The sequence below is a fragment of the Rutidosis leptorrhynchoides genome, chromosome 5 (genome assembly GCF_046630445.1).
Source record: "Rutidosis leptorrhynchoides isolate AG116_Rl617_1_P2 chromosome 5, CSIRO_AGI_Rlap_v1, whole genome shotgun sequence".
Taxonomy (NCBI): domain Eukaryota; kingdom Viridiplantae; phylum Streptophyta; class Magnoliopsida; order Asterales; family Asteraceae; genus Rutidosis; species Rutidosis leptorrhynchoides.
In genome coordinates this window covers 419,637,034-419,662,346 of record NC_092337.1, presented here as the reverse complement: position 1 = coordinate 419,662,346, position 25,313 = coordinate 419,637,034, and the positions used below count along the sequence as shown (strand labels likewise).

At 32.9% G+C, this 25,313-nt stretch overlaps 2 protein-coding genes across 2 annotated transcripts; both read left to right on the top strand.

Moving 5' to 3' along the window:
- Nucleotides 1-1,989: 1,989 nt before the first annotated feature.
- LOC139848098 (cytokinin riboside 5'-monophosphate phosphoribohydrolase LOG8) lies at nt 1,990-5,688 on the top strand. Its single transcript, XM_071837826.1, has 7 exons — nt 1,990-2,236; nt 2,579-2,676; nt 2,784-2,814; nt 4,038-4,137; nt 4,224-4,294; nt 4,386-4,529; nt 5,477-5,688. The coding sequence occupies exons 1-7, from the start codon at nt 2,123-2,125 to the stop codon at nt 5,567-5,569; spliced, it is 651 nt and encodes a 216-aa protein (XP_071693927.1). The 5' UTR covers nt 1,990-2,122; the 3' UTR covers nt 5,570-5,688.
- Nucleotides 5,689-7,548: 1,860 nt separating this feature from the next.
- LOC139849994 (uncharacterized) lies at nt 7,549-24,094 on the top strand. The gene is made up of 3 exons (XM_071839597.1): nt 7,549-7,783; nt 7,885-8,433; nt 24,081-24,094. Exons 1-3 carry the CDS (start codon nt 7,549-7,551, stop codon nt 24,092-24,094), a joined length of 798 nt encoding a protein of 265 aa, XP_071695698.1.
- Nucleotides 24,095-25,313: the final 1,219 nt, after the last annotated feature.

The following is a 25,313-nucleotide window of genomic DNA, read 5'->3' as shown; positions in this document are numbered from 1 at the left end:
AGAGCTTATGAAAATCATAAGCTCTGAAAAAAGAAGCTACTTGTAGTAGCTTATGAAAAAAAGTAGAGCTTATGAACTGAAAAATAAGCTCCAGCTAGTTTACCAAACATTTATAAAAAATAATAAACTCCAGCTACCAGCTTCAAAAACAAACTCCAGCTCCAGCTCCAGCTCCAGCTCCTGCTCATAAGCTCCAGCTCCAGCTACTTTCGTCCAAACACACCAATGGCTTTTGGTTTATTTTGAGTTCCCAACTTTCTACTCTAAGGCTTGATGTAAATGTAAAAGTCATCTAATAAAATGTGTTTGCTTTTCACAAAAAAAAGAAAAAGAAAGAGAACACATAAGTCAAACAATACCAATTTAATGTACAAATACTAACATATGACAAATAGTCAACTACCAGACGCAAGATGCAAGTCAGTATTTGCGTGTTACCTTATTTTATAGTTCAAACTCGTAACTTTTGTCTACGACTCGGTAACACGCAAAATGCAAACTGACTAACGTCTTGCGTATTGAATCTTGCCTGCAGTTGAAGTAAAATTTCTATTTTCTAACTTTCTACAAAACGTTTATAAATAAACCATTTAAAAAGAGCAAAACTATAAATTTTCCTCAAACGCGGGCCACACGGCCCAACTGCATTCAAGTTAACTTGTACTAATGGGTAACAACATGATAATAATTTAACTGCACAAGTGTTGTTTGATAATACTCCGTATTAGATAAAATTGATATGAAATAGATAGAAATCACTGTTGCAAAACACCCCGTCTCGAGCCGTTGCGACGCCCGTTGCGACGATTTGGTGACTAGCCCGTCCCGTCTCGAATAAAACCGTCTACTTTGACAGTCAACGGTTAAAATTCGGGTCAAAATTGAAAAAAATCAAGTCAAAATCTCTCAAAATTCGGAAAAGCCAGAAAGTCGGTAAAATCAGTCAAATTTGTTGTATTTTAGCTTGAATTTTATTTCAACACCTGTTTGTTTCGCCGGTTAAAGATTTATTTTATATATATATATATATATATATATATATATATATATATATATATATATATATATATATATATTGGTAGGATCAAGAGGGAAGTAATCATTCAGGTGGAAGCGGGGGAAGGAAAAACTTTTTTTCTTTTCGTTTTTTGAAAAAACTTTGTTCACGAACATTATAGATGAGATGAAAATATGAACATTTAGTAGAGACACTTTGTGATAAATGTTTTTATTTTGGCGGGAAAACGCTCGAAGAAGTAATATATAACAATTATCGTGTTTTTCGAGCGTATTTTGAGGTTTTAGCTATTGGGGTTTAGATATTAGGGTTTATAGGGTTTAGATATTAGGGTTTAGAAATTTAGGGTTTAGGGTTTAGATTTAGGGTTTAGATTTAAGATTTAGATTGAGTTTTTAACACGAACGGTTTAGAGTTTAGGGTTTAGGGTTTAGGGTTTGGTGTTTTGGGTTTATGGAATAAACCCAAAACACCAAACCCTAAACCCTAAACTCTAAACTCTAAATCGGGCTAAATTTTACTTCACAAAACATGGAAAAAAAACGTTCATATGACACGAACAATATTATCTTGAATGTTATTTTTGTCGATCGTTTTCCCGCCTAAATAATAACATTCATCACGAAGTGTCTCTTCTAAATGTTCATATTTTCGTGTGATCTTGATGCCGGGAAATTTTTTTTTCCAAAAAAAGCGAATTTTTTTTTGCTTCCCCCACTTCCCCCCGATTAGTTACTTACCCATTGATCCTCACCCTATATATATATATATATATATATATATATATATATATATATATATATATATATATATATATATATATATATATATATATATATATATATATAATAAATCTTTAACCGGCGAAACAAACAGGTGTTGAAATAAAAGCATGTGGGCTTTTTTTATTATGTTTATTTATTTATTTGTATATACATAAGTTTCCTAACTATCGTCATATATGACGATAATACAATATTTTAATTTGCATACAAATACAAATATTGTATTCTTGTTTCTCTTTCTCTCTAATGTTTTTAAAGATAAATTGTGCATACTTTGAATATCTTTTTCTGTTCATAAATTATCGGACCGGTTGTTGCTATGGAAACCGGTGGTTCAAGCAGCAAATTCAAAAGGGTTTGTGTTTTTTGTGGTAGCAATCCTGGTCATCGTGAAGTATTCAGTGACGCTGCTATTCAATTAGGAGATGAAATCGTTAGTTTCATTCAATTTTTATTCTTATTGTTTATGTCTGCCATCTGTTTGATGAAATGCCTCTTAGAACATGGGTAATGGGTTCCTTATAGGGTTTGTGCTTTTGGTTGATGAAACTGGATATCGATGTTTGTATTATTAAAGAGTGTTTAGATCAGCTTATTATCAAATTGAAATGTCAGAAACTAACAATCTAACCTCTTGAAGCTCATAAGCTCGAGTTATTCATCAATTAAAACGTATTTTTTTTTCTTTCCAAATTTGGAAAGTATTGTGAATTGTGATTTCAAGTGGTATCTTGTTATGGAGTTAGTGTTTGGTTTTTGCTTCTTTTAAATATAGGTGAAGAGGAAGATAAACTTGGTGTACGGTGGTGGTAGTGTTGGTTTAATGGGTATGATATCTCAAAGAGTGTTTGATGGAGGTTGCCATGTTCTTGGGTAACACACACTAACATTAATCCTTGTTCTTTGTGAAATTCTGATAAACCGAATTTGTTAATTAATCTATGCTGGTTTTAATACTATTGTTGCTTATTCACTTGCAGGGTTATTCCTAAAGCCCTTGTACCTCTTGAGGTATTTCCCCATCAAATCTGAGTTTTCTTAGTTTGTTATAGTTACCTAAGTATCCTTTCGAGCCGAAGTGGTTCAGTTCATTAGTTAGGGTACGTTTGATAAAACTGAATGATTTAGCTCTGAATGTTTCCTAATCTGAATGATTCAAAGGTTCCGAATGAATTTGCTTTTGAATGACAATAACCTGATTAATATTCATTTTGAACGAATAACATGAATGATGTAAAATTACCTTGTCAACCTTTGACATGAATAAAAATTACAAAAAAAAATGTTTAAAAAGTGTTCTTGATATAATTTAAAAAGAAAATTACATAAAATTTTGGTGCTTAATGGTTAAGAGACCATTCCAGCTCTGAATGGTTTGGCATTGAATGTTGAACTATTCAACACTATCTTACATTTAGAGGTCAGAAACAAATGCGATTCAACATTCAGCGCTGAACCATTCAATTAAGAGGTAAACAAACGCATCCTCAGATTAAGGTTTGTGCTAAATAATAAGAAAAGAATAACTTTGTTCTTGGTGTTTTTTGTTAAATGGATTTGTAAGTACTAATCAGCATTTAGTGGTAAGTAATGCCTATCTCTATCGATATAAATAGTAGAAGAGAAACAAATCACTTTAAACTAGTAGAAGAGAATCTTCGAGGGAAATGCATAATTTAATTTAGCTATAAGTAATGCCTATCTCTATCAATATAAATAATGTAACTGTAATACATCATATCATCGGAGAACTCAAGTTGACAAATATCCCAGCTAATAAATACACTTTCTAAATGACATTTATTGCAAATTCAGTTAATAGTATACACCCTATTATTACATCAATTCTTTAGTATTTAATATTTTAAGTATACATCCTATTATTACATCAATTCATTAGTATTTAATATTTTAAGCTTCATAGTCCTGTTTAGATGTTGAACTATGCATTGTATCTTGAAATTATGGTTGTAAAGGTCCTCTGACTAGGCTGAATAGTGTCTGACTAGTCGGGACTTTGAAGTCGTCTCCGACTTTATTCAGTCAAAGTTATCAAAGGTCCATTTTAGTCAGTCAAAACGGAATTATTCAGTCAAAATTGGTCAAAGTAATTTGAATACATTCAAAGTCAAAGCTGGTCAATGTCCGACTAGTCCCCGACTTGCGACTTTTACGACGGAAATGATTTAAATTGTTTTTTTCCTATTGAATGATGGGTTTGCTCATATTGATAGATATCTGGTGAATCTGTTGGAGAGGTACGAATCGTTTCAGATATGCACGAAAGGAAAGCTGAAATGGCTCGACAAGCTGACGCCTTTATTGCACTTCCTGGTATATCTTTAATCAAGTTTGATCTTCATCTCCTTAATTTTATTCATTGATGTTGTATTCAATTGGTCTTGGTGTTGGACTTTCAGGAGGTTATGGAACTATGGAGGAAGTATTAGAGATGATAACATGGTCGCAGCTCGGGATTCATAAAAAACCTGTAAGTTGTTCTTTCATGTTTAATTTCATTGAGTATATGATATGATATATGATGGCTTCGATAATCTTCATTTTATTTGGGTTTTTTCCAGGTTGGTCTTTTAAATGTTGATGGGTATTACAATAGTTTGCTTGCATTATTTGACACCGGTGTCAAGGAAGGTTTCATCAAGCAAGTTGCTCGGGACATAGTTTTATCTGCCTCGAATGCAGCAGATTTGTTGACAAAAATGGAGGTGCACACATCTTCGATTTTCAGTCTTTCATGGAATGTTCTAATCTTGAAAATGATTATGTTCTATAAGGGCTTAGTTACAGAACTCGGAATTACTCGGCGAGTACTTGTTTTTTGCAACTCTGCAAGTACTCGGTCAAACATGCTAAAACTCGGTCAAACTCAGGCTAAATTTGGTCAAACTCAGCCTAAACTCGGTCAGACTCAGTCTAAACTCGGTCAGACTCAGTCTAAACTCGGTACTCGAAAAGTCGGTCAAACCTCAGGATTACTTGGAAAATCGGTCAAACCTCAGAATCACTTGGAAAATCTGTAAAATTGGTCGAAACTCAGTCAACATTCGTCAAAGTCAAATTTGGTCAACATTCGAGTATTCCCTAAAAAGTTCAAACCGAGTACTCCCCGAGTAGTGATTTTTGCAACCTTTGTATAAGGGGAATATGAACGGGCTCGGGTTGAATTGACCATTACTAGTATGGGCGGAAGCGGGTCAGGTCACTCGTACACCCTTCTTTTTGTCCACTTTTTATACGACCAATTCGTTAATTTTATGATTACAAGATAACAATATTGTTACTACATTAATCACTTTTTTCAATAAAATTTTTGTTGTACCCATTAAAAAGTAGGTGACTTCCAACATGTTTGACTTGTTCTCCCTGTATAATTTTTTATTTTGACTTTGTTTGAGATTATAACTCAAATCCACCCATATAATTATCTTTACAATTACTCCATATTATGTAAACAATAATTTAACCTTCTGGATCAAGAGCTATACACAAACAAATCAATAAGTGAAAAGTACACAAGCTTTACTAATTAGTAATAAGAATCTGATTTTGAGTTAAGCATCCTGTTTTGAGAGGTTCTTGGTTAAGGTCTTTGTATATTATATGTTGTCCATTTATTTATATAATTATTCATTTATTAATTTTCGGGATGCAGAAATACAAGCCTGAGCATGTTCATATTGCACCTCATGAGAGTTGGCAAAGGGAGCAACTGGGGAACTATCCAAAAAATGAAAATTCAAATTGATTTTGTTTCACTTATAAGTTTAAAGTTACTCCTTGGTTTTTCATTTGAAGATTGAAATCCGCTTAACGGGTTAACTCAATGTTGTACTCTTTTATTTTTAAGTGTGAGTTTGATTGTGATAGTTGTGCTAGAAATAATCAAGTAATGTCTGATTTGATTCTTTATTATATGCGTCGTTTACCTTTTGAAACAGCCGAAAACACAAAAATGGAAAAATATCTTTAGCCTTTCCTGAGCAAATTTCATCGCGAAATCAAATGTATTTCTGAAAAAATAAAGTTAGTTTAGTTCATTACCTGGGATGCATTACACAGTTTTGGCACATGTTAAACTATCTAATCCTATATATCAAAATAAGAGTACATCAAGTTAAATCAATAAATGAAAATTATAGGTAGGTATCGTGAAGAAATGAATGATTGAATCATATATCAATGACTATGCTCTAGAATCCTCCTGTTACTCCTCAACCAAGGGGTATTAGAAGCCGTTTCTAACTGTTATTTTCTAGTAATATTACTCAAATACCCCTAACCCTTATTATATTTACATAATTTTTTTTTCCCACCAAACGAGTATCCCTTCATTCTATTACTATCAAGGTTGCAAAATTCGCTATTCGAAAGATTAATCGGTTGGAACTTTAAAAAGATTAATCGGCAATTCGGAGATTAATCGGAGATTAATCGGATTGTACTGTATACTTTTAAATATTAAATTTTAAAAATTATATGTGTAAATATAGAAAAAAACCTTAAATATAAAAATAAACTTTAACATAATTGTCTAAAATTGTTCATTTTGCTCCAAAATTATAAATTTTTAGTTTAAATTCATGTAAAATGTTAACCTTTTTTACTTTGACCGAATTTTGGTTACCAAATTTGGTTTTGACCTATCAATTGACGTTGACCGTTTAATTAAACGGATTTTTGAAAATCGGAACGGATTGCTCTTAAAATGATTAATCGGAGATTAATCGGCGAGTAATCGGGTTTTTTTACCACACTGATTACTATTACTATATATACTGTTGAAGGATCAAATATGCCAAGTCTCATATCCTTGAAGTATTTCTTTTATTCTTTTATTTCTGCAGGGACTGTTGTGCAATTTTCTTATTGTTCAGGTGGTTAAGTCGGCTTTCAAGATTTTAAGTTATAAATTCAGTTTATTTCTTTGGTTCTAATGTAATTTGTACTGTAGACGTTTTCTAGGGTTTTCATCTTCTTCTCTAAAAAACGATTGAGTCATGGTCATAGATGTAGGTGTGTATTTTTATTGTTTCTGTATTTGAGATTGCACACAGTTGTGGACAATCTATTGAATTTGTATCTGTATTTGGAATTGCACACTTTTTGTGGACGATTCCTTTTCTTCTGAAATAATTGTTTGCACCGCTGGTTAAAGTGTAGATCTGTGTGTTCTTGTTGTTTTCTGTTCATGGTATCAGAGCTGTAGGGTTTGATTGGTGGTGTTTTTGAAAGATCTAGGGTTTCGTTCATAAGTTTTTTCAGATCTAGTGTTTTGGGTATTGAAATCGTAGATCTGTTGTACTTTGGTGTTGGTGATCGTTGATATTTCATCAACAAGGTGTTTTTCAGGTTCGACAAAGATTGTGGGTTGGATTTCGTTTGTATTTGGTGCTCAGATCAAAACTCCATCTAATTGGAGTTAATTGGTGTTGATTGCTTCCGCTGATTCATCTGTTCTTGTTCTCTTATCAAGCAAGGAGTACTCTGTATTGTATTCTCTTCCTTATTTGTGTTTGATTTATTTCTCTAAATTGTGTTAATTGTTCTGTGTTTCTTTTGATAAAGGAAGAATACTGTGCCCAACTCTTGAATCTTGGTCTTTAAGACTTCAAGAAAACCTGATCAAGCACAGCTATTCTGGTTGTGGTTAATCTGCTTCTCTGTGTAATTGCATTATTCTTGTGTATACTTGGTTTACTCTGTGTATTCTTTGTATTTGGTACAATGTCTACTAGTGGTGATGAGGGTTCTGAAACCCTAATTAGTAAATTGGATTTTGGTGACCCTCTTTATTTGCATGCTAGTGATATTACAAGTGTCCCACTGATTACAATAAAATTGAAAGACACTGAAAATTATAAAGTCTGGTGTAGTGCTATGACTCTTGCTTTACAAATAAAAAATAAATGGGGTTTTATTGATAAAACTTGTATTAAAGATACTCAAGATGATGTTCTTGGTAAACAGTGGGACAGCATGGTAATGTTGTTGTTCTTTCTTGGATATTAGGATCTATATCCGAAGAGTTATATTTGGGACAAATTTTTTCTGAAAATGCAGCAGTAGTTTGGCAAGAACTCAAAGAAACTTATGATAAATTGGATTGTGCTGTAATTTTCAATGTGTATCAAAAGATTAATACATTAACTCAAAGTGGTGCAACTGTTTCAGAATATTACAATAAATTGAACTCATACTGGAAACAATTTGATGCTCTTGTCAAACTACCCCCATGCACTTGTGGTGCTGCTAGTTGCTCTTGTGATGCATCTAAAGGATTAACTTACCATGTTTCTATGATTAAATTGATGCAGTTTCTAATGGATCTTGATGATATATATGCTCCAATTAGGAGTCATATTCTTACTTCCGAGTCTGTTCCTTCTGTGAGAACTGCTTTTGCAATTATTTCTAGAGAAGAATCCCATAAGGGAATAGGTTTAAAAACTGTAGGGAATTCTTCTGCTTTTGTTACTCAGTTTCAAGGTGGTAATAGTAATACTGTTAGAAGATTTGGTAAAGGACCAAATCCTAATTTCAAATGTTCTCATTGTAGTATGAATGGTCATACTGTTGACAGATGTTTTGAGTTGATAGGTTATCCACCAGGTTTTAAAGGAAGAAATAATAATAATAATAATAATAATAATAATAATAATAATAATAATAATAATAATAATAATAATAATAATAGCAATAATTATAACTCAAATCAGAATATTGCTAGTGGCAGGCCTAAGTTTAGTTCTTCTTCTAACCAAACTAGCAGTTCAAATACTGGTTCTTTGTAACGACCCGGCTTTTTCGACTTGCCTTTGTGCTTTGTGCTTTCATGAAACTGCGTATATGTGCATACTGAGCTAGTGTATGCTCTGGGATCTTATTTAATGATTAATTACTTTCATTAATATCTTACAACGTGCTATTAAGTGTGTAATCACTTAACTTGATCCCCGAAAGGTTTTACGACCGTTGGTGTCACTTGACGTTTGAAACGAGCTATGTACTTGGTACACGATTAACTTTGGTCATAATCGGAATATTATGACTACGTAATACTAATTGTTATTTTGTAAAAACAATTACTTGGGTTTTTGGATGCTTAATTACGCTTAGTAATTTACTAGAGCACACTAGTTAGTCTTGTTGGACTTTCTACCTTGTTGGACTTTAGCTCACCCTACACTAGCTAGTAGACTACTTAATTAGCCCAATTTAAATAAGTTAGTGACCCATATTAATGAAAGACAAATGCTCATTTATTAGAGGGAACATACTAGCATTTTTGTTAAGTATTATCCTTAATGTTGCATGAGATCCTAACATAAGCACCAACTTTAGACAACCATTAACCAAAAAGCAAAAAGGTGTCCCCCACCATAACCCACGGCCTAAACACCCCTCCCACCTCCTCACCACCTATAAATACAAGCCTTATTTCACTCATTTCACACTTGATCTCATTTGCAATTTACACACACTTACTCTCTAATTCTCTCTCTAGTCTTTCTCACTCTAAAAAGTGTAAGTTTTTTTTATTTCTTCTTCTTCTTCCCTTCATCTACACGACATCATCATCATCATTTTATGGATCTAGCTTTTAGCTTTTGATCTTGTTATATCTTAAAGATTCAAACTTGGGTTTGAATCCTTCAAGAACATGGAAGATTCAAGCTTTCTAGCTTTGAATCTTCACTTATTTTGTAGATCTAAATCTTTTTAGCTTTAATCTTGTTATTTTGTTATAAAGATTCAAACTTGTATTTGTAATCTTCATGTATCTTAAAGATCCAAGCTTTATGCTTCAAGATCTTCAAGAACACTAAAGATCCAAGCTTTTTAGCTTAGGGTTTCATTATTATGTTAAAGATCTTAGCTTTTTAGCTTATGGTCTCATTACTTTCATTATTTTGTTAAAGATCTTAGCTTTCTAGCTTATGGTCTCATTAATCTTGTAAGCCAAGCTTTCTAGCTTAGGTTTTTCTTAATACTTGAGATCTAAGTTATTATTGTAGATCTCACTTACTTGAAACCTTTTTGTGTTTGTTTTGATGATAAGGTCAAGTCTTCATCATCATGTATGATATAGATGCATGAACTTGTGTAAAATGGACAAAGGTTGAAGCTTTATTGGATTTATGCAATAAAGAGGCAATCTTGATGTTCAAAACTTGTAGAATGATAGATTTTACTCTTAGTTGTGTGTTTATGGTTGAACCTTGGTCAAAGTAATGCTAAAACATCAAAGATTTGTACACTTGAAGCTTACAAGCATCAAGGATGAGAACTGTGATGAGCATCAAGCACCAAGAACCTCACCGGAGCATTTGTTTGCTGTTTTTCGGGGTCTGATCAGACTACTGGGCTTCTAGAAAATTAATTTTCAGATAGTTCGTTTCGAGTAGATGACTTTTTGTTTAGGCCTCGACTTAATCCGATATAGTTTTAGGATTTATGGCCTTCCGAAAGTCACTACGCCCTTGTAACGTTGTGCTGAAATTTCTGACCTACTCGCACTAAAACCGTCGCCACGGTCAAACGAAGACGAGTTAGGTTCTGAAAATTGGTCAACGGTTAGAGGACTCACATACGGAGCCATAGCCACTGACTACGCATCATTTCGATTTGTATAGTGGTCGTAACAGCTGTCCGAACCAGCCTTTTGTTTCGATCTCTATTCTTGTTAAACTTACCTTAGTGTTGATGAATGATGATGATAATGATGATGTTGATGATGATGACACTTAAACTTAATTTATTCACTTTTAAACTTATTGGGACAACATACGGATCTAGTGACCTTTGACTTAGGTTGACGACCTTTCAGACCGACTTACTACTTGCATACGTTTTATATCGACTTTTACTGCTTATTCACTGTGAGTTATAGCTTCCCTTTTTCTACTTTACTATTTTTAGGACTGAGAATACATGCGCTTTTTATGTTTTACTTACTTTACACGAGTACTTAAACTTTACATATGTGTGGGTTATATAACGGCATAAACTTTTCCCTTAGCACGGTAACATTTAGTCATTGGTTTTTGAACCGGTAGACGCGAATCTTAGATATGGATCCATAGGGTTTGACATCCCCACTCGGGCTAGTCGCGCTAGTATTTAACAGGTGTTTAATACTTCGAGGATATACGCACTCGCCAAGTGTACTTTTATGGGGTATTACTATTACGTTAAGTTAGTTACCGGGTGCCCACGGATAAGCATATACTTTATCATACTGATTTGAATTACTGATTTAAACTGCTGGTTGAAGCACTGAAATCTCGTGGTCTACATTACATTACTGATTACAAATAAACTATAGCTCACCAACATTCGTGTTGATTTTTTTAAGCATGTATTTCTCAGGTGCTTAGACGGTGTTGCTTCCGCTGTTAGACTTGCTGTCTTGGTGTTATAGACTTGCTGTTATGGACATGCTGTGTTAGATTTCCGCTGCATTACTTAGAGATGTCTCAATCATGGAACTTTTCTTTTGCATTCGCAACTTACGTTATTTTTCAAACAATGGCTTTGTAACGACCTTTGGGTCACATACTTATGTTAACGCTTCTATTCATAAGAAGCACGTTATCTTTTGTAAAACGCTATCTTTTTATGAATGCAAAACTGGTTTTCAAACAGCATATAGTATTTGACCTTGTAATGATCCTGTTGTTGATGAACCTGATGTGCGTAGAGGTGTATACAAAATAGTTATATTTTTACTACAAAATACTATTAAATACGATACAATTTTACACAAGTTATTTATTTATTTATAGAGTGGATATACCTAAACCTTGCTACAACACTTATAGGCAGTGTACCTAATCGTACAGTAGTGTAGTTTTTAGTAAGTCCGGTTCGTCCACAGGGAACTCGCCAAGTTTAACGCTATATTTTTAAAACTATATTTGTAAATAAATATATATATATATAAATATAAGTAGTATTATTATTATAAAAGGGGGGTTTTACCGTTTAATGATCGGTTTGTCGATTTTAAAACTTAAGTCGCAGTTAAAACCTAATGTAAAATATTAAAAATAAATATAACTTAATTTTAAGCGTAAAGTAAATATCGATAATGTAATTGCGATAAATAAAATGACGATAAATAAAATTGCGATAATTAAAAAGTGCGATAATTAAAAGTGCATTTAAATAAAATGACAGTAAATAAAAGTGCGATAATTAAAAGTGCAATTAAATATGAAATAAAGGAATTATGCTTATTTAAATTTTCGTAATCATGATGTTTGACGTGTTGATTTTAGTTTATTCTCATGGGTTAATTGTCCTTTGTCCTGGATTATTCAATATGTCCGTCTGGTTTTTGTCCATAACAGTCCATCCGTCATAAATATAAAGTGCGAGTGTCCTCGTCAAATTATCCTTATATCCGATGTCAAATATTCCAACTAATTGGGGACTTAAACTGTAACAAGGTCTTAATATTTTGTTTAATAATTACACCAGGATATCGACTGCGTGTAACCCAATATTTTAATACTTTGTTAACAATTACGCCAAGTGTCCTTGTACATAATTCACCCATGTTTTAATGAGTCCATTAACTATTAATCCATTCTCGTGTTCAGTTAAATGAACGATTATTAGTACTTATAAATATCCCGCCCATTGTGTCTGATCGAGTGTATGTGGTTATTTATACGTACGTCCAATTGTAAATCTTTATATTAAATTAACAAACTATCATTTAATTAAACAAATATAAAGACCATTAATAGCCCATAGTCTAATTTCCACAAGTGTCGTTCTTTTGTCCAAACCCTAATTATGGTACAAAACCCAATTACCCAATCTTAATATTTTAGAACATCACGATTACTTCGGCTTAAATAAGCATAATAATAACTTAGCTACGAGACATTAATTTAAAAAGGTTGAACATAACTTACAATGATTAAAAATAGCGTAGCGTTACACGGACAGAATTTCGACTTACACCCTTACAACATTCGCTAACATACCCTTATTATTATTAAAATTAAAATTAAAATTATAATATATATATATATATATATATATATATATATATATATATATATATATATATATATATATATATATATATATATATATATATATATATATATATATATAATACGAGTGAGAGATAGGAAGAGAAAAAGATGTTAAAAGATCGGCCAGAACACGCGAAATTTATAGGATGTGAGTTGCTACAGTAAGCCATGCGATCGCATGGCTTTTGTTCTTCCAGGCCATGCGATCGCATGGCTGCCTTTTCCTGGTCATGTACTTTTGTTTTTCTTCTTGCCGACACTTTTAATAAATAATATAATATATAAATAATTTATAAGAATTTTTTATATATTATATTATATTTATGTGCATAGTTGACTTGTAATTTTTAGTCCGTTGCGTCGAGCGTTGAGAGTTGACTTGGGTCCCGGTTCCAGATTTTCGAACGTCCTTACGTACAATTTAATATCTTTTATTTTGCATTATGCGTCTTGTACTCTTGTAATTTTGAGACGTTTCTCATCAATAATTTGAACCACTTTGATTGTACTTTGTACTTTTGAGCTTTTTGGTCGTTTGCGTCTTCAATTCGTCGAATCTGTCTTTTGTCTTCACCTTTTATTATTTAAACGAATATCACTTGTAAATAGAACAATTGCAACTAAAAGCTTGTCTTTCTTGAGGGATAATGCTATGAAATATATGTTCGTTTTTAGCATTATCAGAACCGTACACGATGGTTTTGTACGGGGCGTCACATTTGGTATCAGAGCATTGATTGCAGGGAATTAGGTTGCATTAGTGAGTCTAGACCAGGCCGAGTAGGATTCACTAATAGGACTAATCTACAACTTGCTTGTTTACCTGTTTATGTGGAACTGCTGCATGCTACTGTATTATATTACTGCATGTTACTGCTTACTACTACTGCATGCTACTGCTTACTTTTACTGCTATATGAACTTGTTGCATGCTACTGCCTACTTTCACTGCTATGTGAACTTACTTCATGTTGCTGCTTATACTCGCTACTGCATGCTACTATCTGCTTTTAGCATGTTACTTCGGTATGATACTGTTACTATTGCCATGCTACGTACTGCTATAGATGATCTAGGCTGCTGTAGTTACTATGCCTGATTACGCTCTTGCTACATGTCTGCTATTCGCTGTACCGACTTGGAGAACTATTCCTTCCCAGTTTAGACATTTTTCTGAACTACTTTCCCACTCGTCTACCCCTAAGGACTAGTATTTTAATCCACCTGTTACTACCGTTCCACCGTTCCAGAGATCGAAACATTACTTCACACAATCTAGGAGGAGAACCCCTCGGATTACACTCCCGCTAAAGTTGATCCTCGGAGTAGGAGATATGTGAGGACTTGTCGGAGTAACCGCACCCCGAGCTCACCCTAAATAGCCATGTACAACGTATGAACATTAGAAGGTTGTTCAGTTTCCGCAAGATGACTCATATCCCGCACGCTTTCATGACTGTCACTTATCTCTTTCATTCTTCACCACTACTCGACGATCTAACGACACTTCTGGACTTAGGTCCTTAACGCTCTTAGGCATTGGAGAAGTCGGGAAGGCATCTCCTTTCACAAGGTCCTAGTGTTTTCTACTGATGCTCAGCCATACCCAAAGACTTGGGAGTCGCCTCAAAATATATCATATTACTACTTGCTACCCGACGCGAGACCCAGATTGAATTTCTAGAAAGGAACCTAACGACGTTACTTAAACCCGAACATTTTGAAGAAATTTCGGGACATCTAGGCATTGATGCATGATCAACGAAACCTACGCACCCACACCGAGAAACCGTGAGATTAATTATGTAGAATTTGTTTTGAGATAGCATAGATAAAGCACCGTTAGATGAAATCGAGTAGAACTTGAAGTGATCACGTTACATTGACCATATGGAATGATATTGGAATGAACGTACGATTTAGTACAATATAATGACGCCTGGCCAGCGTGATTATATTAAAGTAAATCATGCAGAAGTTCCAATGTTACCACATGAGGAATATGAGGTGATCCAGGGAAAAGTTTGGCAGGGATCACTTGAGTATACGCATTATGGTCTGTTAGAGGTAGGGAAGGAATAACCACGTAGCCCAGATACTATGTAAGAAGGGCCTTGATTGCAGAATTGATAACTCGAAAATTTGTTATAGATATAGACACCCTGGACACTTAAGGAAAAAGTTCTCAAATAGGAAAAACCTTGGACTTACTTGCGATAGAGCAATCGTTATCTCAGCTATGGAGACTCGCATGGATCCTGATTTTAGTTAGGGTACATTTCATCACAACGTTTTATTGTCTCGGAATTGTTTAAATACGAGAGCGATAGAAACCTTATGTCTAAGAACCTTAGTGTTATGACTAATAAGCCATTGACGACCATGAGGGTTAAGTATTCTATAGGACAAGCTAATGGTAAGCTGGCAGGGATAGAGGAATGATTTAAGGTAGTACCTTAAAATTAACAGGTGGGTCATTTGGAGATGACCATATGCCAACAAACTTGGAAATTTTAATGAAGTAGTTGGAAAGGATTAGTTACATATGCACAAACAAATGTTATTTGAGAAGGTTGATAGAATTTTTCGCGATAGTATAATAAGATTTAGTTGGAATGAACCTTAAGATTAACCTAACACCCATCAATTTGAGAAGCTTGATGTAATAGTTGGAATGGACTTTAGGATTAACCTAATACTCATCAAGTTAGGAAGCTTTGAAGAAATAGTTGGAACGGATTGGCTTTCAAGGATGAAAGTGAAAGTTATTTATAGTGAGAAGATTATTCATATACCTCGCGAGAATGGCGAACCATTAATAGTTTACGAGGAGAGAAGTAGCCGAAGCTAAACCTTATTAGTTGCATGAAGGCACAAAAGGTCAAAGCCGAATACCAAAAGCCATCTGGGTTACTTCAACAGCTCGAAATCCCACAATGGAAATGGGAATGAATAACAATGGATTTCATCATGAAGCTACCAAAAACGGTAGGCGGTTAGGACACTATCTGGGTTATTATTAACCATCTCACCAAATCTGCTTACTTTCTAGCCATGAAAGGAACAAATACAATGGATAAACTTGCACAACGATACATAAAGGAAATTGTATCCCGTCACTTCAGCGATTCAAATTCTATATTAAGGACTACCCAAGAATCTTATTTGATACTCATACTTACACGACTCTGAATCCTAACTTATTCCGAGAGATTTCTTATTCGATAATAATCATACCATCATCCCTCTTACGTCGATATTAGTCATACCAGTTCAAAATTTCCAAAATCAATGGGTAGTTAATTCCCATCCTCATACTCTCCCTTTCGCATCTCACTTATAAGCAACAACTTTACACTTAAGCATTTTTGGTCGAAAGACCTATACCCTACCAATAGTCATCAACCACATTTAAACTCAATGGTTTTTATTACCTCAAGGATCACCCAAAATTTTCAAAATCTTTTACTCAATCATCATCAATCTTTTTCCAACTTGTAACCTCCGAAATATGAAAATTTTGTTTGTCAAAATTTTGTACACACTATTTTACTGTACGATCCTCTCAAAGCTTTATAAAAGTAAATTCATTTTATTTGCCATTAGTACAAATTTTTGAAATCGTATATGCTATATAAATTAAAGCAAATGATTACTTATTTTTTGACAAATACATATAAAATTTTACTTTCACTTTTACAAACCAAATCTTTTATTCAAAAGATATTTTACTTTGAATGGCACGTGTTGTACATAACTCTAGTTTACTAAGAACTTCGTTTCTTTTCTTACATTGTCAACTTAAACAATTTCTATAAAATTTTCGTTGCTTATTATATAAAATTTTTCGTTGCTTATTCGTATCCAAATCATCATGAAGACTTGACCGTCGAAATCGAGAGATTCATGCATGTGTGTATGTGTTGAAGGCACTATCGCCACGTCATGCAGAGCCTTCGGGCATCCACTAACACTTAAACCATTCAAAATTATTGTGTTACCCCAAGGATCTTATTCGCCACACCTGTTGGAACGATGCTCTTTCTTACATAACTCTAATACCTGAATTATTCCAGGGGATTCTCATTTAGTGATACTAACACCATCAGTATTCCGAATTTAGTATTAATCATTACCTGTTTGACATTTTGCAAAGTCAAGAAGCGATTAACTTCTCATCCTCATGCTCTATCATTCATACCTCACTTTTTAGCAATGGCTTCACACGTGAACATTTTTGACCCAAAGACTTATGTCCTGATAATTATCAAAACTACATCTAATTCATTAGTTTTCATTACTTAGTAACATGTCACTCGAAAATTAAAAAAATTTTCACTCGATCTTTTTCAACTCGTAACCTTTGAAATATGAAAAACTATGTTTATCAAAATTTTTACACGTTGTTTATTTGTGCGGTCTTCACGAGATTTATGGACAAATGAAAATAAATAAATTTTTTCTGTCACTTATGCGATTTATAAAATCATATATGTATGTATATAATTAAGTTAACAAGTTTACCTTTACTTATTATGGTTGGTACATACTAAGTGATACCTTCAAATTCTTTAAAAATCGCTCCTTTGATGAGTTGTTTAACTTAAGTCAAATAGTTTTGTGCAAAATGGTACACGTTGTACTTACTTCTAAATTTACTAGGAACTTCGTTCCATTTATGTCGTCACATCAAATGTTTAAAGGTTTTTCAAAACTTCGTTGGTTGACTTTATTAGAGGTTTTCGTATTGGACTACACCGTGTGTGGATCACACTTCTTCTCGCCCTCCGTTAGGGATAAAGCTTACTATTAAGAACTTTATTAAACACTCTTGAGCCACTTTGGATGGCGGATTTATAAAATTTGTTAGGAAGTCTTTGCGCTCGTAAAATGTTCCTTTTTAAGGTTAGACTTGGCAAAAACGCGAGACGATAAATCAGTTTTCTGGGAAACACTCAGTGGTCACCCTATCGTAGAAAAGGCACTAGACGGGTTTCTACTCTCAATATTTCATGACTAATCGCAACCCCCTCGTAAACATCATCTCTATGAATCATTATATTGAGGTACAAGGAATCATTTTTGGAGATTATTTTCACTAGGAGTAAACCATTCTTTAGGACCAAGAGTTCATGTATCTTCTCATCCACGCATCCCCTTAAGTATAAAGATAAATTCAGAACAAACCGCTCGAAGAGTTCACCCTGGTTCAAAGATCACACATTACCTGCGATTTTCTTTCGGAAATGTAATATAAAATATTTTAGGAATCTTGTTATCCTCTTGGAAAGGGGACTGCTTAAAACATCTACGACACTGATGTGGTTACTCTACATATTCCTTCCTTCATTGGTTACAACTATATGTTGTTCTAGTTAATGTTAACCCTAACTTCAACATGTAACTGAAAGGATAAAGTTACATTATGGAACTGTGCTTTCATTCCATCTAAGGATGAGTTCACCTGCAGTATGGCAAACTGAGTGATATCCTTCATTGCTCGTTCAAACCGTCCTAAAGACACTATAAATAATTATGGCTTACATTGCATATAAGTACGATTGGTCACTTTCAGCTAAAATTTCAATTCATTTAGTCAAATGAAACATTCTTAAATATCGGGGTTTTTATGCCTATGGTCTTCTTCCGAAATCAAGGGGTTAGTAAAATCCGTGGCTAATACTATCTAGACATCAAATCGCATGGTTGTGATCACCATGTTTTCCATTCTACCGGTCAGCTTGGTATTGCGACATAAGCGCTCAACGTTTTAGAGGAGTTTGGTAACATTCATGATGCATTTCATGCATCCAGCTTACTGAAGATGCCTGTAAGGCTAAAAACATCATCTTTCCTTTTGTGAGTGTATATTCAGATGACATACTCATGTTAAATAGAAACGAAATCAATTTTTTGATCTCTTAGGACAAGAGACTTAATCAATGGCATATACCTATTCATACTTTTATACACCCAAGCACCTTTCAAGGTAAATAGCTCACTTCTGAGCCACGAGTCTCTCGGAACTTTGATACGTACCCCCCTTCTTCAAATTCGGTACCATTGTTGGTCACTCCTCAAAATTTCGGGATGAAATTTTCATTAACAGGTGGGTAATGTAACGACCCGGCTTTTTAAACTTGCATTTGCGCTTTGTGCTTTCACGAAACTGCGTATATGTGCATACTGAGCTAGTGTATGCTCTGGGATATTATTTAATGATTAATTACTTTCATTAATATCTTACAACGTGCTATAAAGTGTGTAATCACTTAACTTGATTCCCGAAAGCTTTTACGACCGTTGGTGTCACTTGACGTTTGAAATGAGCTATGTACTTGGTACACGGTTAACTTTGGTCATAATCTGAATATTATGACTACATAATACTAATTGTTATTTTGTAATAACAATTACTTGGGTTTTTGGATGCTTAATTACGCTTAGTAATTTACTAGAGCACACTAGTTAGTTTTGTTGGACTTTCTACCTTGTTGGACTTTAGCCCACCCTACACTAGCTAGTAGACTACTTAATTAGCCCAATTTAAATAAGTTAGTGACCCATATTAATGAAAGACAAATGCCCATTGATAATGCTGAAAACGAACATATATTTCATAGCATTATCCCTCAAGAAAGACAAGCTTTTAGTTGCAATAGTTCTATTTACAAGTAATATTCGTTTAAATAATAAAAGGTGAAGACAAAAGACAGATTCGACGAATTGAAGACGCAAACGACCAAAAAGCTCAAAAGTATAAAATACAATCAAAGAGGTTCCAATTATTGATAAGAAACGTCTCAAAATTACAAAAGTACAAGACGCAAAACAAAAAGTACAAGATATTAAATTGTACGCAAGGACGTTCGAAAAATCGGAACCGGGACCAAAGTCAACTCTCAACGCTCGACACAACGGACTAAAAATTACAAGTTAACTATGCACATAAATAAAATATAATATTTAAATAATTCTTATAATTATTTATATATTATATTATTATTTATAAACGTCGGCAAGCAAGAAAACAAAGGCATGTGAACTTCACCTGCTGGCCATGCGATAGCATGGCCTGGAAGAGTTAATTCCATGCGATCGCATGGCTGAAAAATCCAGCCCAGGTCCTATAAATTCAACGTGTTTTGGCCAAAATAAACACATCTTTTTCTTCTTCCTTCATATATATATATATATATATATATATATATATATATATATATATATATATATATATATATATATATATATATTAATTTTAATTTTAATTTTAATTTCAATTCTAATAATAAAGGGTATGTTAGCGAATGTTGTAAGGGTGTAAGTCGAAATTCTGTCCGTGTAACGCTACACTATTTTTAATCATTGTAAGTTATGTTCAACCTTTTTAATTTAATGTATCGTAGCTAAGTTGTTATTATGCTTATTTAATACAGAAGTAATCGTGATGTTTTGCTAAATACTAAAATTGGGTAATTAGGCTTTGTACCATAATTGGGGTTTGGACAAAAGAATGACACTTGTGGAAATTAGACTATGGGCTATTAATGGGCTTTATATTTGTTTAACTAAATGATAGTTTGTTAATTTACTATAAAGATTTACAATTGGACGTACCTATAAATAACCATATACACTCGATCGGACACGATGGACGGGATATTTATATGTACGAATAATCGTTCATTTAACCAGACACGGGAATGGATTAATAGTTAATAGACTTATTAAAACAAGGGTGAAATTATGTACAAGGACACTTGGCGTAATTGTTAACAAAGTATTAAAACCTTAGATTACAGGCAGTCGATATCCTGGTGTAATTATTAAACAAAGTATTAAAACCTTGTTACAGTTTAAGTCCCCAATTAGTTGGAATATTTTACTTCGGATATAAGGATAATTTGACGAGGACACTCGCACTTTATATTTATGACTGATGGACTGTTATGGACAAAACCAGACGGTCATATTAAATAATCCAGGACAAAGGATAATTAACCCATGAGAATAAACTAAAATCAACACGTCAAACATTATGATTACGGAAGTTTAAATAAGCATAATTCCTTTATTTTGATATTTAATTGCACTTCTAATTATCGTTCTTTTATTTATTGTCATTGTATTTAATTGCACTTCTAATTATCGCACTTTTATTTATTGTCATTGTATTTAATTGCACTTTTAATTAACGTACTCTTTAATTATCGCAATTTTATTTTATCGCACTTTTATTTATCGCAATTTCATTATCGTTATTTACTTTACGTTTTAAATTAAGTTGTATTTATTTTTAATATTAGGTTTTAACTGCGACTAAAGTTTTAAAATCGAAAAACCGGTCATTAAACGGTAAAAACCCCCTTTTTATAATAATAATATTACTAATATATATATGTGTATTTTTATAAATTAAAACTAATATAGCGTTAAGCTTGTTTAAAAGATTCCCTGTGGAACGAACCAGACTTACTAAAAACTACACTACTGTACGATTATGTACACTGCCTATAAGTGTTGTAGCAAGGTTTAGGTATATCCATTCTATAAATAAATAAATATCTTGTGTAAAATTGTATCATATTTAATAGTATTTCGTTGTAAAAATTATAACTATTTCCTAATACACCTCGCACACATCACCCATTTATTAGAGGGAACATACTAGCATTTTTGTTAAGCATTATCCTTAATGTTGCATGAGATCCTAACATAAGCACCAACTTTAGACAACCATTAACTAAAAAGCAAAAAGGTGTCCCCCTTATCTCCTACCATAACCCACGGTCTAAACACCCCTCCCACCTCCTCACCACCTATAAATACAAGCCTTATTTCACTCATTTCACACTTGATCTCATTTGCAATTTACACACACTTACTCTCTAATTCTCTCTCTAGTCTTTCTCACTCTAAAAAGTGTAAGTTTTTAATTTTTTCTTCTTCTTCTTCCCTTCATCTACACGACATCATCATCATCATTTTATGGATCTAGCTTTTAGCTTTTGATCTTGTTATATCTTAAAGATTCAAACTTGGGTTTGAATCCTTCAAGAACATGGAAGAGTCAAGCTTTCTAGCTTTGAATCTTCACTTATTTTGTAGATCTAAATCTTTTTAGCTTTAATCTTGTTATTTTGTTATAAAGATTCAAACTTGTGTTTGTAATCTTCATGTATCTTAAAGATCCAAGCTTTATGCTTCAAGATCTTCAAGAACACTAAAGATCCAAGCTTTTTAGCTTAGGATTTCATTATTATGTTAAAGATCTTAGCTTTTTAGCTTATGGTCTCATTACTTTCATTATTTTGTTAAAGATCTTAGCTTTCTAGCTTATGGTCTCATTAATCTTGTAAAGATCCAAGCTTTCTAGCTTAGGGTTTTCTTAATACTTGAGATCTAAGTTATTATTGTAGATCTCATTTACTTGGAACCTTTTTGTGTTTGTTTTGATGATAAAGATCAAGTCTTCATCATCACGTATGATATAGATGCATGAACTTTTGTAAAATGGACAAAGGTTGAAGCTTTATTGGATTTATGCAATAAAGAGGCAATCTTGATGTTCAAAACTTGTAGAATGATAGATTTTACTCTTAGTTGTGTGTTGATGGTTGAACCTTGGTCAAAGTGATGCTAAAACATCAAAGATTTGTACACTTGAAGCTTACAAGCATCAAGGATGAGAACCGTGATGAGCATCAAGCACCAAGAACCTCACCGGAGCACTTGTTTGCTGTTTTTCAGGGTCTGATCAGACTCCTGGGCTTCTATAAAATTAATTTTCAGATAGTTCTTTTCGAGTATATGACTTTTCGTTTAGGCCTCGACTTAATCCGATATACGGTTTAGGATTTATGGCCTTCCGAAAGTCACTACGCCCTTGTAACGTTGTGCTGAAATTTCTGACCTACTAGCACTAAAACTGTCGCCACGGTCAAACGAAGACGAGTTAGGTTCTGAAAATTAGTCAGCGGTTAGAGGAATCACATACGGAGCCATAGCCACTGACTACGTGTCTTTTCGATTTGTATAGAGGTCGTAACAGCTGTCTGAAGCCAGCCTTTTGTTTCGATCTCTATTCTTGTTAAACTTACCTTAGTGTTGATGAATGATGATGATAATGATGATGTTGAAGATGACACTTAAACTTAATTTATTCACTTTTAAACTTATTGGGACAACATACTAACCTAGTGTGATGACCCGGAAATTTTCGACCAAATTTAAACTTAATCTTTATATGTTTCCGACATGATAAGCAAAGTCTGTTAAGTTGAATCTCAAATATATGGAACTATATTCATGTGATCGATTATCCTTTGACTAATCCCGACAATTCACGAACCATTAATTGTAAATGGAAATATAAATAAATATATATTATAGACTAAACTATTATGTGCTTAACTATAATGAAGGATAACTTAAGTTACTATTAGAAATATATATATATATATATATATATATATATATATATACAAATTTGATATGTATAAGTTATCATATTGTTATCAATATTACTATTATCATTAATAAAACTAATAAGATTATTATTATCATTTCTATTATTATTATCATTATTAGTAATTAAATTTATTAAAATTGCTAATAAAAATATTATTATTTGTCATCTAGTATTAGTAGGCTTTTTATTAATAATATTATTAATGATATTATTATTAGTGTTATTAATTACCTTAATATATTTATACTTACTAAATACCAAAATTTAAGAAATTGATATATATACATATATAAAAATTTATATAAACACAGATATATATATATAAATACATATACATATACAAAATGATAGATTTATATATGTAAATGCGTATACAAAAATAGATATACATATAAAATTACTGATATACATATGAATTAATATATATATATATATATATATATATATATATATATATATATATATATACAGATTTAAATATAAACAGATATAGATATATAAATATATATAAATACATAAAGTCTGATATAGATATTGAGATATACAGATACATTCATGAAGCAGTTGCAAATCCCTTTCAACTTTAACTCTTTTCTCTTCTTTTCTGTACGAACGATTCTAATTTCACAATAAAACAAACTGTGAATTAGTCATACAAATCACGTAATATTTTGTTTTAATACTTTATTCATCTGATTGCTACTTCTGTCCTTTTTGTCAAATTTCTGTTACAGGTCAACTTCATTGATCAAATAATGTTACAACATCAAATAATTAAATGTACATTACATAATCCCTGTTAGTCTTAGAAAAATCAAACCCATTCTTGAAGAAACTGCACCAACGAACTCCTATTCCATTATTATTTTTGTGCTTTCTTTACAACCGATAATACCATCACTTTTTACACCATCAATCATCTTCCTTGTTTATTCTTGTTCGAAACCCACCTATAACTTCTATTGTTTTATGGTTAATATCGCTGTGAAACAAAAACCCAAAACATCCATCTTCACTTAGTTTGTTCCTGTTATCAACCACATCACCACTACCATCGAGCTAGAATAACCATCACCTTTTACCACTCAAACAATCACTTCTTTTCTTTATTAAATAAACCGTCTTCTCCTTCACCATCTTGAAACCATCCTAACCGCCACCATAACCATGATACTGTTACTCTTCTTTCTGTTTTATCTTCAACCGGAAAACCATCAACACCATCACAACCATCACCTAAACCCTCTCTTTTCTTGCTGCTACAACCTTTTTTTGTGTTACTTTTTAACAATGATGCAGTGAGGGTGTTTTGAGACATAAAGGGACCGTGAAGGATATAACAATAACAAAATATATATAAATTGAAACTACAAATCCATCGTGCATTTTTTTTTAAAACCGACACCTTTAAACTCCATGTGCTATTCTTTTTCTACAAAAGGAAGTTAACCGAATTAAAAGGGTGCAAGTTGGGGTCATATACACTATTGCTAATTACTAATTAGTGTTTAAAAATAACTACACCTTGCAACTTCCCTTTTGTTGACCGACCCTCACCAAGAAAAACCCCACCGAGATACAGCTGTGTATTTTTTTTTTATATATATCGATGATGAGGTGGGAGAAATAAAGAAGTGTGATTATGATGGTTGGTGACTCAACTTCCACTAAATAAAAGTACTCCGTATATGTTTCTGTATCTTGTCAATTTACAAGTTGAAGAATAACTTGAGCCGAGATCTTTCTTTCTTTCTGTGGGCCGTAATCTTGTGGATATTGGGCTGTAAAGCTCTTAAGACTTGATGAGCCAAGACCCAACTCATGTTACCAGTTGAAACGAATTAGGAATGTCGTGACTGTGGGATTGTTACATGATGATGAGGTTGTTCATGTTATTAGATATAAGATAATAAAGATGATGAGGATCGTGACTAGGTTAGGGAGATGATAATGATTCATGGGGTTTT

Coding starts and splice junctions, on each gene's coding strand:
- LOC139848098 (XM_071837826.1), top strand. CDS start 2,123: ATGGAAACCGGTGGTTCAAGCAGCAAATTCAAAAGGGTTTGTGTTTTT. Junction 2,815..4,037: donor AAGCCCTTGTACCTCTTGAG/GTATTTCCCCAT, acceptor TCATATTGATAG/ATATCTGGTGAATCTGTTGG. Junction 4,295..4,385: donor TCGGGATTCATAAAAAACCT/GTAAGTTGTTCT, acceptor GGTTTTTTCCAG/GTTGGTCTTTTAAATGTTGA.
- LOC139849994 (XM_071839597.1), top strand. CDS start 7,549: ATGTCTACTAGTGGTGATGAGGGTTCTGAAACCCTAATTAGTAAATTG. Junction 7,784..7,884: donor TACTCAAGATGATGTTCTTG/GTAAACAGTGGG, acceptor CTGAAAATGCAG/CAGTAGTTTGGCAAGAACTC.